The following is an 18,615-nucleotide window of genomic DNA, read 5'->3' as shown; positions in this document are numbered from 1 at the left end:
TGAAAGTATTTTATTTCATAGTATACTTTTAAAGGAAGTAACTCTATACTAATTATATAACAGTTACATATGAATTAACCAGGCATTTTACAGTTGCTGTCACAATATATCATCATACCTTAAATGAACTAAAATAGCTTGTTATGATGTCAAACTCAGGATCCTAAATCTCCCTAAGTCAGATTAAACATTCCAAGTGTCAAATATAAGTAGAAATACTACAAAATAATGCAGCTAGAAATACAGCTTCAAAATGATTATTTTGATTATAATGTATAGTAGAGTGTTTTATGTACATATAATAGACATTCAATAAATTTTATTGAATGAATTTCAAAATCATGAAATTAAAATGAAAAACCAAAAAGAGAAAAGAAAAACTAGCTTATTAAAATGGTTATGAAACTGAATCAAAGATAATTCATTTCTGGTAATACAATTTCTTTGAAACATACTTTCCTTCAGAAAAACAATCAAATTTTTCGTAGAATTGGTCTGAGGCTCTCCTGAAAGCTTTCTGTCATTCTTAACTTCCTTCCCAGAGGACCACAGAAGAGTGTAAAGAAGAAGAGTTTTTTATAAACTGTTAATGTCTCCACCAAAAGCCAAACCCTCATGCTAACAAGGAACGAGAACTGAAAAATAAAGATGATGGAGATATATATCTGAATAAACTCTTTCAGGAACCATGAGACCATGAATCATTCACAGGCTTTAATTCTTTGGGTTAAAATCATATAAAACCCCCAAAGGTTTAAAATACGTTACCCTTCACTTCTATAGAAATACAAGAAAGTCCAAAGCAAACTAAAGCCACAAAACAAGTAAGTTAAATAAAAGAGTAAACAAAAGAACTGATCCAAATTCATGCTCTGGTGTGGTGTGATTCACTGCAATCCCAAAGTCAGGCCGTAGACCTGACTCTGTTGGATTCTTTGGCACAATCACCTATACTGAACATTCTGAATTACACTATTAATAAATAATTTTAAAAAGTAATCTAACTCCTATTCCCAACGAATTCCTAGAAAGGATTTCCCATTAGTAATACTATTTCTTAGAAATTTGAGGGGGGAAAGTATAAGTTCAGGTATAAAGTGTATGCACTAAAAAATTATAACTTCCTTTCCACTTCAAAATTATAAATATTTAAGAAAAAATGGCAAATATGTTAAGATTAAAAAATGTATGTGTGAGGTAAGGGGATCGCTTTAGACCCTGAAGAACTAGGCGTTGCAGTGGGTTTTAGCGCGATGAGCTCAATCGGCACCGGGTATGACCTGTCAGCCTCTACATTCTCTCCCGATGGAAGAGTTTTTCAAGTTGAGTGTGCTATGAAGGCTGTGGAAAATAGTAGTACAGCTATTGGAATCAGATGTAAAGATGGCGTTGTCTTTGGGGTAGAAAAATTAGTCCTTTCTAAACTTTATGAAGAAGGTTCTAACAAACGACTTTTTAATGTTGATCGGCATGTCGGAATGGCAGTAGCAGGTTTGTTGGCAGATGCTCGTTCTTTAGCAGACATTGCGAGAGAAGAGGCTTCCAACTTTAGATCTAACTTTGGATATAACATTCCACTAAAACATCTTGCAGACAGAGTGGCCATGTATGTACATGCCTATACACTCTACAGTGCTGTTAGACCTTTTGGCTGCAGTTTCATGTTAGGGTCTTACGGTGTGAATGATGGTGCACAACTCTACATGATTGACCCATCGGGTGTTTCATATGGTTATTGGGGCTGTGCCATTGGCAAAGCCAGACAAGCTGCAAAGACAGAAATCGAAAAGCTTCAGATGAAAGAAATGACCTGCTGTGATGTTGTTAAAGAAGTTGCAAAAATAATTTACACAGTACATGATGAAGTTAAGGATAAAGCCTTTGAACTAGAGCTTAGCTGGGTTGGTGAAATAACTAACGGAAGACATGAAATTGTTCCAAAAGATATAAGGGAAGAGGCAGAGAAATATGCCAAGGAATCTTTGAAGGAAGAAGACGAATCAGATGATGATAACATGTAACATTTACTTCATTTACTTCTATTTAACTATTTAGCCCTTTGGATTAATACATACCCACTGACCAACTTTCATTAAACTTTTGTCTTGTAACGACTAAAAAAAAAAACAAACAAACAAACAAAAAAAAAGTATGTGTGAAAATCATAGGGGTATAGAGTAAATGGTCTGATTGACACATGTACATTAATTTTTTAGGTTCCTAGGGTTGCAACTGTTTTGTTAGTTAAAAACATACAGTTTCCAAACCCATTAAGAAGCAGTAAAATAAAAATTTATAGGTAGAAATACAAAAGCACATGCATATTGATGAATTACTACTATGCCTGAATTGCATTAGTTATTCAAAACCATTCAGGTAATATTTTCAAACTGATGTTTTAGCAGCAAAAATCTTATTGTGCTCTCATACCATTTTCATGAAGATGACCATGCATATAAATAGCTAGGTTCAGTTTCAAAACTCTGATATTCAAGTAACATATTATTTTAGCCAGAATCAGTCTGATAAATCATATTTCTCCCCAAATAATATTTTAAGCTAAATGTGAATAGGTACCAACTCTCCTAACCAGGCACTTAAAAACATGGTATCATGAAAAGTTACTTTTACACCGGGTTTTTTTTAAGATTTTAAAAAAATATTAATGAACCAAACCAATCAACCAACCAACCAAAAAAAACACTTTCTTTTTCTAAAAGTGTAAATTTTCAGCACAAAATTTCAGGTAAAAAAAATCTAAAAAGAATTTTAATGTCATAGAGTATTTAATTGAGCCAAACCAGAGTGGTAATATTTTAACTTCTCCTCTACCATGTGCTCTAACCAAAACTGTGAAGGTGAACTTTGGCAAGGTAAAGTTAAAGAGAAGAATTTCAGGAAGTGTTAACTGAATTAATTTCATTTTCATTATACGAGCACCCATGAGCTTACATAACCAGACGTTTGATTCCTCGCTTTAAAAAAAAGTAAAAGGTTAAGTGAAAGATTAATGGTGAAATTATGGTCATTATTTTCTGGTAAGAAGGCAGGGATGAGTATGATACCATGTCGATGGATTTCCATCAAAACTTAGCATTAGGGCTTCCCTGGTGGCGCAGTGGTTGAGAGTCCACCTGCCAATGCAGGGGACACGGGTTCGTGCCCCGGTCTGGGAAGATCCCACGTGCCGCGGAGCGGCTGGGCCCGTGAGCCATGGCCACTGAGCCTGTGCATCCGGAGCCTGTGCTCCGCAACGGGAGAGGCCACAACAGTGAGAGGCCCGCGTACCGCAAAAAAAACCAAAAAACAAAAAAACTTAGCATTAGGTATGGTAAACAATACAGCCTTAAAGGGACCTGTAACAGAATATCTTTTTTAAAGTAATGAGCTATGAGTTTGCAGAGGGTAAGTCAGATAATAGGGGCCTTGGAGTGCTATTTCTCAAGCAGTAAACTGTGTGATAAAAATTAAAGATGAAGAAGAGCACGCCAGCACTTCTGAGCCCAGGAGATTTGAGTGGAAGCAGGAAGACCAGAATGGACACTTGTACAGGGGTTGAGGTATTATCCTTGAGAAATGGCTAGGCTTATGAAGAAGCAGCAACATTCCTGGGAAGCACCTTGTATGAAAAATTGATAGTAAATGGGAAGAGACTGGCAAGAAAAGGGAAGATTCAGAGCAAATGTTGTGAGCTCCGGTGAAGGAAAGGGCAGTGATGCCATGAACGCTGATTGGAGAGTTGGAAAGGGAGCTGCTCTGAGTTAGGGCAGGAGGGACTGCTTTGACACAGTCATGTCAGGTGTGTCATGTCACTCACCTCTATATTCATACAGATTTTACTTTCTATGTATGAATGAAGGGACACTCATTCCCACTCAGAACAACACTTTTTTAAAAAAAATTAATTAATTTATTTTTTTAAAAAAAGGAGAAAAATGCTTGAATATGAAATCACTTATACTTGTATTTCTAAAATTTGGCTTATTGGGTCTTTAAGAATTTAGAAAAATGATTATGCCATGTGGTTTTGTTGTCTATTTTGTTAATTAGGTCTAGAATATCCAATGTGTTTGTCACTATCAATCTAATTATTTCTGAACTGTTCCTTTAAGGAGATTATTTGGAAACAAAAATGTTCCTAGAGGGCAGACAGCAGAAGCAAGAACTACAATCCTGCAGCCTGTGGAACAAAAACCCACATTCACAGAAAGACAGACAAAATGAAAAGGCAGAGGGCTATGTACCAGATGAAGGAACAAGATAAAACCCCAGAAAAACAACTAAATGAAGTGGAGATAGGCAACCTTCCAGAAAAAGAACTCAGAATAATGATAGTGAAGATGATCCAGGACTTCGGAAAAAGAATGGAGTAAAGATCGAGAAGATGCAAGAAATGTTTAACAAAGACCTGGAAGAATTAAAGAACAAACAAACAGAGATGAACAATACAATAACTGAAATGAAAAATACAGGGAATAAATAGCAGAATAACTGAGGCAGAAGAATGGATAAGTGATCTGGAAGACAGAATGGTGGAATTCACTGCTGCAGAACAGAATAAAGAAAAAAGAATGAAAAGAAATGAAGACAGCCTAAGAGACCTCTGGGACTATATTAAACACAGCAACATTCGCATTATAGGAGTCCCAGAAGGAGAAGAGAGAGAGAAAGGACCAGAGAAAATATTTGAAGAGATTATAGCCGAAAACTTCCCTAACATGGGAAAGGAAATAGCCACCCAAGTCCCGGAAGCACAGAGAGTCCCATACAGGAGAAACACGCCAAGACACATAGTAATCAAACTGGCAAAAATTAAAGACAAAGAAAAATTATTGAAAGCAGCAAGGGAAAAACGACAAATAACAAACAAGGGAACTCCCAAAAGATTAACAGCTGATTTCTCAGCAGAAACTCTACAAGCCAGAAGGGAGTGGCATGATATACTTAAAGTGATGAAAGGGAAGAATCTACAACCAAGATTACTCTACCCAGCAAGAATCTCATTCAGATTCAACAGAGAAATCAAGAGCTTTACAGACAAGCAAAAGCTAAGAGAACTGAGCACCACCAAACCACCTCTACAACAAATGCTAAAGGAACTTCTCTAAGTGGGAAACACAAGAGAACAAAAGGACCTACAAAAACAAACCCAAAACAATTAAGAAAATGGTCATAGGAACATACATATCGATAATTACCTTAAATGTGAATGGATTAAATGCTCCAACCAAAAGACACAGGCTCACTGAAAGGATACAAAAACAAGACCCATATATATGCCGTCTACAAGAGACCCACTTCAGACCTAGGGACACATACAAACTGAAAGTGAGGGGATGGAAAAAGATATTCCATGCAAATGGAAATCAAAAGAAAGCTGGAGTAGCAATACTCATATCAGATAAAATAGACTTTAAAATAAAGAATGTTACAAGAGACAAGGAAGGACACTACATAGTGATCAAGGGATCAATCCAAGAAGAAGACAGAACAATTATAAACATATATGCTCCCAACATAGGAGCACCTCAATACATAAGGCAACTGCTAACAGCTATAAAAGAGGAAATCGACACTAACACAATAATAGTGGGGTACTTTAGCACCTCACTTACACCAATGGACAGATCAGCCAAACAGAAAATTACTAAGAAAACACAAGGTTTAAGTGACACAATAGACCAGATAGATTTAATTGATATTTATAGGACTTTCCATCCAAAAACAGCAGATTACACTTTCCTCTCAAGTGCACATGGAACATTCTCAAGGACAGATCACATCTTGGGTCACAAATCAAGCCTCAGTAAATTTAAGAAAATTGAAATCATATCAAGCATCTTTTCAGACCACAACGCTATGACATTAGAAATCAATTACAGGGAAAAAAACGTAAAAAGCACAAACACATGGAGGCTAAAAAATATGTTACTAAATAACCAAGAGATCACTGAAGAAATCAAAGAGGAAATGAAAAAATACCGAGACAAATGACAACGAATACACGACAATCCAAAACCTATGGGATGTAGCAAAAGCAGTTCTAAGAGGGAAGTTTATAGCAATACAAGTCTACCTCAAGAGACAAGAAAAATCTCAAATAAACAATCGAACCTTACACCTAAAGGAACTAGAGAAAGAAGAATAAACAAAAGCCAAACTTAGTAGAAGGAAAGAAATCATAAAGATCAATAAAACTAAAAGCTAGTTCTTTGAGAAGATAAACAAAATTGGTAAACCATTAGCCAGACTCATCAAGAAAAAGAGGGAGAGGATTCAAATCAATAAAATTAGAAATGAAAAAGGAGAAGTTACAACGGACACCGCAGAATTACAAAGCATCCTGAGAGACTACTACAAGCAACTCTATGCCAATAAAATGGACAACGTGGAAGAAACGGACAAATTCTTAGAAAGGTATAACCTTCCAAGGCTGAACCACGAAGAAATAGAAAATATGAACAGACCAATCACAAGTAATGAAATTGAAACTGTGGTTAAAAATCTTCCAACAAACAAAAGTCCAGGACCAGATGGTTCACAGGTGAATTCTATGAAACATTTAGAGAACAGGTAACACCTATCCTTCTCAAACTCTTCCAAAAAATTGCAGAGGAAGGAACACTCCCAAACTCATTCTATGAGGCCACCATCACACTGATACCAAAACCAAAGATACTACAAAAAAAGAAAGTTACAGACCAATATCACTCTTGAATATAGATGCAAAACTCCTCAACAAAATACTAGCAAACAGAATCCAACAACACATTAAAAGGATCATACACCACGGTCAAGTGGGATTTATACCAGGGATGCAAGGATTCTTCAATATACGCAAATCAATCAATGTGATACAACATATTAACAAATTGAAGAATTAAAATCATATGATCATCTCAATAGATGCAGAAAAAGAAAATTCAACACCCATTTATAATAAAAACTCTCCAGAAAGTGGGCATAGAGGGAACCTACCTCAACATAATAAAGGTCATATATGACAAACCCACAGCAAACATCATTCTCAATGGTGAAAACCTGAAAACTTTTCCTCTAACATCAGGAACAAGACAAGGATGTCCACCCTCACCACTATTATTCAACATAGTTTTGGAAGTCCTAGTCATGGCAAATCAGAGAAGAAAAAGAAATAAAAGGAATACAAACTGGAACAGAAGAAGCAAAACTGTCACTGTTTGCAGATGACATGATACTATACATAGAGAATCCTAAAGATGCCACCAGAAAACTACTAGAGCTCATCAATGAATCTGGTAAAAGTTGCAGGATACAAAATTAATGCACAGAAATCTCTGGCATTCCTATACACTAATGATGAAAAATCTGAAAGAGAAATTAAGGAAACACTCCCATTTACCACTGCAACAAAAAGAATAAAATACCTAGGAATTAACCTACCTAGGGAGACAAAAGGCCTGTAGGCAGAAAACTATAAGACACGGATGAAAGAAATTAAAGATGATACCAACAGATGGAGAGATATACCATGTTCTTGGATTGGAAGAATCAATATTCTGAAAATGACTATACTACCCAAAGCAATCTACAGATTCAATGCAATCCCTATCAAATTATCAATGGCATTTTTTTTACTGAACTAGAACAAACATCTTAAAATTTGTATGGAGACACAAAAGACCCCGGATAGCCAAAGCAGTCTTGAGGGAAAAAAACGGACTTGCAGGAATCATACTCCCTGACTTCAGACTATACTACAAAGCTACAGTAATCAAGACAATATGGCACTGGCAGAAAAACAGAGATACAGATCAATGGAACAGGACAGAAAGCCCAGAGATAAACCCACACACCTATGGTCAACTAATCTATGACAAAGGAGGTAGGGATATACAATGGAAAAAAAGACAGTCTCTTCAAATAAGTGGTGCTGGGAAAACTGGACAGCTACATGTAAAAGAATGAAATTAGAACACTCCCTAACACCACACACAAAAATAAACTCAAAATGGATTAGAAACCTAAATGTAAGACCGGACACTATAAAACTCTTAGAGGAAAACATAGGAAGAACACTCTTTGACATAAATCACAGCAAGATCTTTTTTGATCCACCTCCTAGAGTAATGGAAATAAAAATAAAAATAAACAAATGGGACCTAATGAAACTTAAAAGCTTTTGCACAGCAAAGGAAACTACAAACAAGACTAAAAGACAACACTCAGAATGGGAGAAAATATTTGCAAATGAATCAATGGACAAAGGATTAATCTCCAAAATATATAAACAGCTCATGCAGCTCAATATTAAAAAAACAAACAACCCAATCAAAAAATGGGCAGAAGACCTAAATAGACATTTCTCCAAAGAAGACATACAGATGGCCAAGAAGCACATGAAAAGCTGCTCAACATCACTAATTATTAGAAAAATGCAAGTTAAAACTACAATGAGGTATCACCTCACACCAGTTAGAATGGGCATCATCAGAAAATCTACAAACAACAAATGCTGGAGAGGGTGGCGAGAAAAGGGAGCCCTCTTGCACTGTTGGTGGGAATGTAAATTGATACAGCCACTATGGAGAACAATATGGAGGTTCCTTAAAAAACTAAAAATAGAATTACCATATGACCCAGCAATCCCATTACTGGGCATATACCCAGAGAAAACCATAATTCAAAAAGACACATGCACCCCAATGTTCACTGCAGCACTATTTACAATAGCCAGGTCATGGAAGCAACCTAAATGCCCATTGACAGATGAATGGATAAAGAAGATGTGGTACATATATACAATGGAATATTACTCAGCCATAAAAAGGAATGAAATTGGGTCATTTGTTGAGACGTGGATGAATCTAGAGACTGTCATACAGAGTGAAGTAAGTCAGAAAGAGAAAAACAAATACTGTATATTAACGCATATATGTGGAATCTAGAAAAATGGTACAGATGAACTGGTTTGCAGGGCAGAAATTGAGACACAGATGTAGAGAACAAACATATGGACACCAAGCGGGGAAAGTGGTGGGGGGTGGTGCTGGGGGGTGGGATGAATTGGGAGATTGGGATTGACATGTATACACTAATATGTATAAAATGGATAACTAATAAGAACCTGCTGTATAAAAAAATAAATAAAATAAAATTGAAAAAAAAGTTCCTAATAACCTTCCTCAATAAAAACTGAAATAAATTTTTTAAAAAAGAATTTAGTAAAAAAGGAAGTTTTTTTTTAAAAAAAGCTAAAGTTGAAAGATATTTTAAAATACAAAGACAGATACTTACCTTGCAAAAAAAATCATTAAATAAAAAAAATGTAATGTGATTAAACAACAAAGTTTTTTATAGTTTAAATAATTGTACCACATGGAGTGCAAATCAATCACACCAACCTGCTTGATCTTTCAGTAAGAAGTAGTAAGCAAACCGTAGACAGGAAGCATATGCACAGAGATGAGGAGGAAAAAAAGAAAAAACATTATTTCTTTTGTAAAACAAAGAAAAATGTATAACAGCGTTTATTTATAGTATAAGTATAGGATAAATCATTATAAAAACTGAAATAGAGCAGTTGTATGCAAAAAGAAAAGTATATTCAACATAATCAAAGATAATAATTTAAGCAAGATAATAAGATTTAGTGTAAGATTACAATTCAAATCAATCTTAAGAGCTCACACTGACTACCAAACTCCTGCAAACATAACAGTTCAGCAACAAATGGTGGACATGGAATTGGGAACCTGCTAAGACCTGGGAAGTAATCTAAAAGGGCAAACAGAAAATTAAGCCAATTTTAAATATTAATAAGTTAAAAGTAGCAAAAGTCACATTGTTCATTTTCAAAATTTCCCAATTCAATGACCTTCTAATAGGATACATTACAGGTGTGCCCCCTTTAAGAAAATCCAACACAAAAACTTCCACCAACTAGAGTTTAGAGTAATCTGTAGTGATTATGTGATTAACAAAAGCATTTAATAAAGAATTTTTAAAGACAGCAAGTTCTCCCAATACAATTGATTTCCCAACTTGATTTATAAGCAACTTTTTCAGGAAAAAACATTTATTGCATAAAGTGAAGTACACCTGTATAATAACAAACTTGTATTCAACCTATTAGTAGACTGTTAAGGGTAATTATAATAATGATTCTATAGAAGTAAATGATCAACTGATAGTTCAAACAAAGAACACCTTAAAAAAAAAGGCCATTCATATTTTTAAAAGGAAAGGTACGCACAGCAACCACATGCTGGGACAACCATCTCTCCACTTCACCAACACATCCACAGTGCAACAAAAGAATTCAATGTTATATGCCAGATATATAAAGAGTAACTAAAACTGCTTGAACTGAACAAGGTACAACTCATTTCTTAATATACTTTGATGTAACTACTTTCTAAGGATTAAAGTAAAATTTTAAAACAGAAAATTAAATTATAATGCCACGCACTCAGATATTTTCTATATTTTGCAGTTTGTAATACAAAATGAGACTTCTGCATGGTTTCTAAAGCAATTTCATGTATTTTATAGGTTAGTCTATGAAATTAATTGTCTTGGTAAAATGTAAGAATTGCAATAGAGAAAATAATTCCTAATATTCTTGGAAGTCTTCCTCTAGCAAGCTAAAAGCATAAGAACAATAACCAAATGTTTTTGTTATTAGTTTTGGAAAGGCAGGTATACAGATAATGCTTTAAAAAGCAGTAAGCTGCAAACTAGTACAAGAAAGCATCAATTCTCTTTTCTTCTGAAAACTAAAATATAAATACAATTAATAATACTTTTCAACTTAATTTATTAAATTACAGTTTAAGAAAAAGCCTTTAGGTTTGAAATAAGTCTAGATAGATCCTGCATAACAATTTCATGTGGATCTGAATTCTCTAATCACACCTTAGAAAGTTTCTTAAAATCAATCAGGTAATTCAGAAATAGGGATAAATGGCCATTTGAAATAAAATACCATTCAATTTATCTTTACTTGCTTCAAACTTTACATTTTTCTTTATTAGGGAGTTTTCAATCTTAAGCTACCCCTAAGAACAGGACACCAAGGAGTAAAATCTTTGTAACTATAAGACATGTTATAAAGGGCACTGGTGTACTTCCAAATATAAGGTGTACCTTAAGAAATTCAGGATTTTGTTATTACAGGTCCCTTACCTGACTAGGATGTATCATGAAACATAAAAAGGAACCAAGAGTTATTCTCTTATACAGCTTACTAGCTCTCTTTACATTATCTCAACTGCAAAAGCATGACTCTCTCTTCCACTGTCTCAAACATAAGCGTAAGCATATGTTTTAACAATTATGGTTAACTGGAAGCAATGAAGAGGGGAGCTAGAGTCATCACATGCTTTGTTTTACTAAGAAGTCCAACACGTATTCTTTAGTAATGACAGGGAGCGGTGCAGCATTTCTCAAATGAAGCCCATGGGTTATGGAAAAGCCAAAGCTCTGTTAGAGAATTTAAGAGCTACCACTCACTAGGCAAGAACTTATCCAGAGGTTTCTCTATGACAGAACATGTGGAGTCTGAACTACTGCTGCTGCTACTGCCTGGAAGACAAAGAAATGAGCCCAACGGGAACCAAAGAAAGAGGAAACAAGAAAATGAACACATACACAGAGACAAATTCAATTCCAAAGAAAGAATTTTAAAGGACAATCAAGCTTTGTATTAAAGAACCAAAACCTACTTTCCCTTAAAACCAGTCTTGGTAGTCTATGCAGTATTCTCTAATTACAAAGCCATACAGGGGTATTAGAAAGTCTATTCCTTTAAGTATCTACTGTGGGCAAACCCCACTATTCACTTAAAATATAGTAATTCAGAGGGTTGGAATGAAAAGAATAAAAATAAACAAATCATTTGGTGACATTTAAGTCTATTTAAACCATTTAGGTTGATAAGCTAAAAGAACTGAGTTTTAAATTTTAAAGTCACGAACAATTAAAATTACAGGAATGATAAATTACCCTTTAATACAGTTTGGTTTCTCTTCAGTTTCACTCTTTCACCTCCAAAACATCAGACTATCAGATGTGATTATATATGTTTAAGGTTTCACAGCAAAACTTTGAAAGGCTTACTGAAATTTTTAAAATTTCTAAGCCTGGAAGGAAGATATGTTACTATTAAATATTTTAACATATTAAGCAGTGGCATTTTTTTCTATTTAAAACTTTATTTTTAACAAATCTATCATCTGCTTTAACTTTGAATACTTTACTCTGAAAAAATAGATGTGAACACAAAACCACTTCTCTAAATCAGGGGTCAGCAAACATTTTCTGTAAAGGGACAGATGATAAGTGCTTTAGGCTTTGTAGGCCATACAGAGGCATGTGAAGGCAGCTGTAGACCATATGTAAACAAATGAGCATGGCTGTTTCATAAACTTTTATTTACAAAAACAGGTGGTGGGCTGAATTTGGCCAGCAGACTACTTGCCAACTCTTGCTCTAAATTATATTTTTCCTGTCTTTTGAAGGACTCTTTATGGCTTTTAAAATTGGGACACCTGATCAAACAGCGATGGGTTTATTTTCAGCAAGAACATTCTAATAAGACAAGCAAAATATGCACCAGCTTGAAAACAATGATCCACATTAATGGAAGAGAGTTCTGAAATAAATATTCAGGGTTAAAGGATTTGAAATGTAGGCCATTATAATATGTCTCTCTCTTTTGCATGTCATCTATATCTTTATCACAAAGAACACAGTCTCAATTCATACTTAGCAACAAGTGCCCAGTGTAACAGGTGAGAATGAGAGTACATTTTATAAAGAAAATACATTTTACATTCTATTAAAAATACAATCCTTCTACAAATTTATTACTTAAAAATTCAATGATTAAAGCATAATCATGTTTGAAAAAAAAATTCCACATTATCCTAATTTCCTAAAAATTTAGATTCCTAACATAGATAAAAGTCCTCACATTAAATTAAAACCCCATGTGAAATTTTAAAATGGTATATCCACTATCACAGATTTTTATAATTCTAAATTGTAAAAAAAAACAAAACAAAACCAGAACATATTATATGCTAATTCATCTAGAAATAGGAGATCAGTATAGGAGGAAAAAATAATGCAAAGTTAACCAGGTATATGGCATACTTCCTCTAATTGCTACCACAATTAAAAATGGCAAAATAAAAGGCATGCACTCGACAGCCTTAGGAATGTTAAACCATCATCAGGCAGCAATCTCATTTAATTTCCAGAACACTAAAATGAACTTACCCCTTCTTTTTTTCCTTTTCTCTCCATCTTCTCCAACCTCACCCTCTTCATCATCCTCCTCCTCTGACCCACTGATATCAGAGCCTGATATTTCTTCCCCTTAAATAGAAATTTAATACAAAGATGTTTATTCTGTGCCAGGTCACTGGCTATTTAGGAAATGCCTATATAAACTTTCTACATTAAGTTTTTGTGCCCTAAACAAACCTTATTTTAATATTCCTAGACAGTATATCAGATATGCTAACCTCAGAAACAGATAGATTTACACAGAGGCTTTATTTTTAAAGTTCCTAAAGAGAAGTTAGATTCTGATCTGTTTAAAATTTAAAGTGATTAGTTTATGTACAGTTCTAAATGTTACATGTTAGGGTTATTATTTCAGTCTTTAAAAAATATGATCACTTTTGGGGAGTATTTTCTTAGTTTTCTGTTTAAGATTTTAAATTCATTCAATCTGTTTATTTTTTTAAGGGTCATAAAACTGTCATCGAACACAATGATCCCACTTTTAGGACTATATCACATGAAGTAATTAAAAAGAAAAAGGGCTTATTTGTACACAAATATGTTAACTTAAAAAATTTTAAAAAGGATTAAGCTAATATTAATGCAAATAAGTGCTATAATACCTTCAAAGTAGTTATTTAAAATTACTACTGTCCATATATGAAATGTCTAAGAAAATAAAGGTAACTGGGGGAGGAGTAAAATATACACTAATCATAATATAATATTTGAACCTGCAAATAAAAGATGGAAAGAAATCACAGAGTCTTGGGAGAAGAAATTCATTAAACATATTTTGTTCTTTAAGCCTAGAAACAATGACACCCTGGTAGCAATGAACACACCTAATGCCTAAATCTTGGTTTCTAAATACCATTCTCCAATGAAAGGAGCCAGGGAGAAATAAATGACTTTAAGGCCAGGGTAGGGAAAATTTAAAAATGAGCTCTAAGCATCTGTGGTGCCAGAAAGTGAGGAAGTGCTCAAAAACCAAGTAAACAAACAAACTGATAGGAGCGTGCTGACAGGATATATGAACTACCCTGAAGGAACTCCTAATGGCCAAAGCTGGAACAATCTGAACAATAAAATAAATAATATTATTGTATTATAAACCCACAGACTAAAATAATTATCCATGAGTCCATACTGACATAAAAAATACTCAAATAAATAAACAAGTCGGGGAGAAGAGACTGCTTTTCCTTACAGTAGAATTCCAAACACTCCAAACACTAAACATTAGAAGGAACAACGGGAAGAGAATGCCACCATTGAGCAAATGCACAAACTACTGCTGGATGCTAACATTAGTGGAAGAAAGGATGATGAGAAACAGGACCTTTGTATAGTCTCAAAGTATTGGGTTGGCCGAAAGGTTCATTCGGCGGGTTTGCAAAGCAGAAATAGAGACACAGATGTAGAGAACAAACGTATGGACACCAAGCGGGGGTTGGGGTGGTGGTGGGATGAACTGGGAGACTGGGATAGACAATATATACACTAATATGTATAAAATAGATAACTAATAAGAAACTGCTGTATAAAAAATAAAATTTAAAAAGTAAAAAAATAATTTTAAAAAAGGTTCATTCAGTTTTTTTCCATAAGATGTCTCTAGTAGCACTTAGCTGTCTTTAACTTCATTCTAAACAATTTTGCTAGATTGTATGTGACAGCTGTCACATCAATGTGTATTTAAAAAAAGACTTATCAAAGCTGGTGAATTTTTGTGTACCAATTTTAATATTGAAGATGGAAGAAAAAAGGAACATTTTTGGCATATTATGCTTTAACATTTCAAGAAAGGTAAAAACACAACTGAAATGCAAAAAAAGATTTGTGCAGTGTATGGAGAAGATGCTGTGACTGATCAAATGTGTCAGAAGTGGTTTGCGAAGGGTCGTGCTGGAGATGTCTAACTGGATGATGCTCCACAGTCTGATAGACAAGTTGAAGTGGATAGCAATCAAATCGAGACAGTAATTGAGAACAATCAACGTTATACCATGCGGGAGACAGCCAACATACTCAAAATATGCAAATCAAGCGTTGAAAATCATTTGCCCCAGCTTGGTTATGTTAATCGCTTTGATGTTTGGGTTCCACATAAGTTAAGCGGAAAAAAAACCCAACTTCTTGACAGTATATCCTAATGCAATTCTCTACACAAACGTAATGAAAACATTCCATTTTTAAAACAAATCGTGGTGGGCAATGAAAAGCGGATACTGTACAATAATGTGGAATGGAAGAGGTCGTGGGCCAAGCTAAATGAACCACCACCAACCACACCAAAGGCCGGTCTTCATCCAAAGAAGGTGATGTTGTGCATAGGGTGGGACTGGAAAGGAGTCCTCTATTATGAGCTCCTTCCAGAAAACGAAACGATTAATTCCAACATGTACTGCTCCCAGTTAGACCAACTGAAAGCAGCACTCGATGAAAAGGATCCAGAATTAGTCAACAGAAAATGCATAATCTTCCATCAGGATAACGCAAGACGGCGTGTTTCTTTGATGACCAGGCAAAAACTGTTACATCTTGTCTGGGAAGTTCTGATTCATCTGCCATATTCACCTGACATTGCACCTTCGGATTTCCATTTATTTCGGTCTTTACAAAATTCTCTTAGTGGAAAAAATTTCAATTCCCTGGAAGACTATAAAAGGCACCTGGAACAGTACTTTGCTCAAAAAGATAAAAAGTTTTGGTAAGATGGAATTATGAAGTTGCCTGAACAATGGCAGAAGGTACTGGAACAAAAAGTTGTTCAATAAAGTTCTTGGTGAAGACGAAAAATGTGTCTTTTATTTTTACTTAAAAACTGAAGGCACTTTTTGGCCAACCCAATATCTCTCCACAAGATACACATTAATTACAAAGAAAATAATAAAACAGTAGATTTATAGTGGAGAAAATTTGCAGAATAATTATGAGAAAACTATAAATAAATACAAATTGAGGAACATTCTACAAATACATGACCAGTACTCTTCAAAAGCATCAAGATCATGAACAACAAATAAAGACTGAGGAATTGGAGACTGGTGGAAACTAAACAGACATGACAACTAGATGCAATGTGTGATCCACAACTGGATCTTGGACTAGAGGAAAAGGGCATTAGAGAGAAAACTGTCAAAAGTCTAGTAAGGTCTGTGGATTAGTTAATATGTTTGTATCACTGTGAATTTCCTGGTGTCAATAATTGAACCATGGTTATGTAAGATGCTAACATTAGGGGAAACTGGCTAATAGGTATATAAGAACTCTTCTTGCTATACTTGTGAGTTTTCTGTAAGCCTAAAATTATTTCAAAATAAAAAGTTAAAAAATTATTCTTTTAATGTTTCTGCCTATTTTTAATTGTTTTTATGATTAACTCTATTAACTGGATTATTAAAACAATATGTCCTAAGAGCATAAATAAAATGAAATTTATTAAAAATAAAGTCAGTATTACCATATTACCAGCAATTCTACCTCTGGGTATATACCCGAAAGAACAAAAGAATTGAAAGCAAGGACTCAAACAGGAATTTGTACACCCACGTTCATAGTAGCATTATTCACAATAGTCAAAAGGTAGAAGCAACCCAAGTGTCCATCAACAGATGAAGGTATAAACAAAACATGGTATATACACACAATGGAATATTATTCAGTCTTAAAAAGGAAGGAAATTCTGACACATGCAACAATATGGATGAACACTGAGGACATTATGTTAAGTAAAATAAGCCAGACACAAAAGGAGACATATTATATGATTCTACTTACATGGGGTACCTAGAATAGTCAAGTTCATAGAAATAGAAAGTAGAACAGTGGGTTACCAGGGACTGAGGGAGTGAGAGGGATGGGGATCTAGTGTTTAATGGGTACAGAGGTTCATTTGGGATGATTAAAAAGTCCTGGAGATGGATGGTGGTAATGGTTGCAGAATAATGTGAATGTACTTAATGCCACAGAACTGTACACAAAAATAGTTAAAACGGTAATTTTTATGTTATGTATATTTTACCACAATAAAAAAAATGTAAAAAAAAAAGGGTAAGCAAAATAAAGATATGAACTCAATATTAAGAAATCTAAGAAACTTTACATCTTTAAAACATACTGACTATAAATACCACCTAGTGGTCACATTTAAAATACCAAATTCCATTATCTAAGAGGCAGCTCAATTACTGCTTTTCCTCGATAATCTTACTCAGATTTATTGAATCAGCACCTTCTCCAAATGTTTGTAATGCTGGCATCTCTGGATTTCATATCTGATCTAACCAGTTTCCCCACAGACTGAAAAGAGGCAATTTCAAAGCCCTTTATTCACCTGGTATGCAAAGGAGCCCTATGCCAGTTAGTTCTTAGCATGAAGATTCAGGGAGTCACTGACTGCCTAATGATGGTTGGTAAATTTCTCGCCCTAATGAATAAGGTCTGCAAATTTTCTAAACTTCTGACATTATATCCTGTTAGAAAAGAATTTCCAAAATAGAATCTCATGTTCAAATTTAAACATGAAAGCATATTTTCAAGGTCATGCAATGAATTTTTACTTAGAGTAAACTAGGTTTACCCATGACTCTCTGATTGCTTTGTTTACTTCAAACAATAGTGACTGATACCTATCACAAAGAACTCTGGTCATTTTCCCTAAATACATGTATGGTAGAACTTGCTCTTATACAGAGACAAATAAAAATTCATTATTTAATAAGTGGACATATGAAATCTTTACAAAAGATCATGGGGACTGAGATGAAGGTTTAAATTAAATGAATTTTTTAAAAAAATCAATACACAAATATTATATAATTCTACTTGAGCTTAATATGGAAATGTTAAAGTATGTAAGTATCAATTTACCTTGCAGAAATAGCCCCTTAAATATCAATGTTAGAGGTTCAGAGAATTTTTAATAGGTGGCTTTTTATTAGAACACTTACTGGTTAAACAACATGTTTTTAGCCAACATTAAGATTAATATTTTGAGAAAACGTTACCTTCTTCAAGCTTTTTTTTCAGTTCTTCTATTTCTTTCTGAAACTGACGAAGCAAAGCATCCTTTGGATCTTCATTAATTCTAGCTTTATTTTTAATATTCTTAGCACGATTAGCATACCGCAATGTACTGATGGTTTCATCGTAATTGTAATCTGCTGGTCCAATGTTTGCACACTGTTGAATTAGGAATACAAAACGTTTTACACTTGACATAAATTAATACTATCATTATGAACATATCAAAAAGAATTTTGGAATATATTTCCATTCCAGTCTTCCTGAAAAAGAGGGAACCACCACATAGGTTTCCAAACAATACAATTATAGACT

At 34.3% G+C, this 18,615-nt stretch overlaps 2 protein-coding genes across 5 annotated transcripts in view; one reads left to right on the top strand and one right to left on the bottom strand.

The window, feature by feature from the left end:
• KIF3A (kinesin family member 3A) overlaps positions 1–18,615 on the bottom strand; it is a 76,525-nt gene that overhangs the window by 13,623 nt on the left and 44,287 nt on the right. For all 4 annotated transcript variants that reach the window (XM_082624028.1, XM_082624029.1, XM_082624027.1 and 1 more), the window contains exons 8-9: positions 18,285–18,459; positions 13,264–13,362 (exon numbers count right to left, since the gene is read on the bottom strand). In XM_082624028.1, coding sequence (XP_082480154.1) covers positions 13,264–13,362; positions 18,285–18,459 — 274 coding nt within the window. The remainder of the gene's footprint in view (positions 1–13,263; positions 13,363–18,284; positions 18,460–18,615) is intronic.
• On the top strand, positions 1,203–2,111 carry LOC309805707 (proteasome subunit alpha type-3-like). The gene has a single exon (XM_082623845.1). It carries the CDS (start codon positions 1,254–1,256, stop codon positions 2,019–2,021), a length of 768 nt encoding a protein of 255 aa, XP_082479971.1. The 5' UTR covers positions 1,203–1,253; the 3' UTR covers positions 2,022–2,111.

Source organism: Mesoplodon mirus (genome assembly GCF_964341445.2).
Source record: "Mesoplodon mirus genome assembly, chromosome: 5".
Taxonomy (NCBI): domain Eukaryota; kingdom Metazoa; phylum Chordata; class Mammalia; order Artiodactyla; family Ziphiidae; genus Mesoplodon; species Mesoplodon mirus.
The sequence above is the reverse complement of the archived record's forward strand: the minus strand, read 5'-3'. Positions and strand labels throughout refer to the sequence as shown.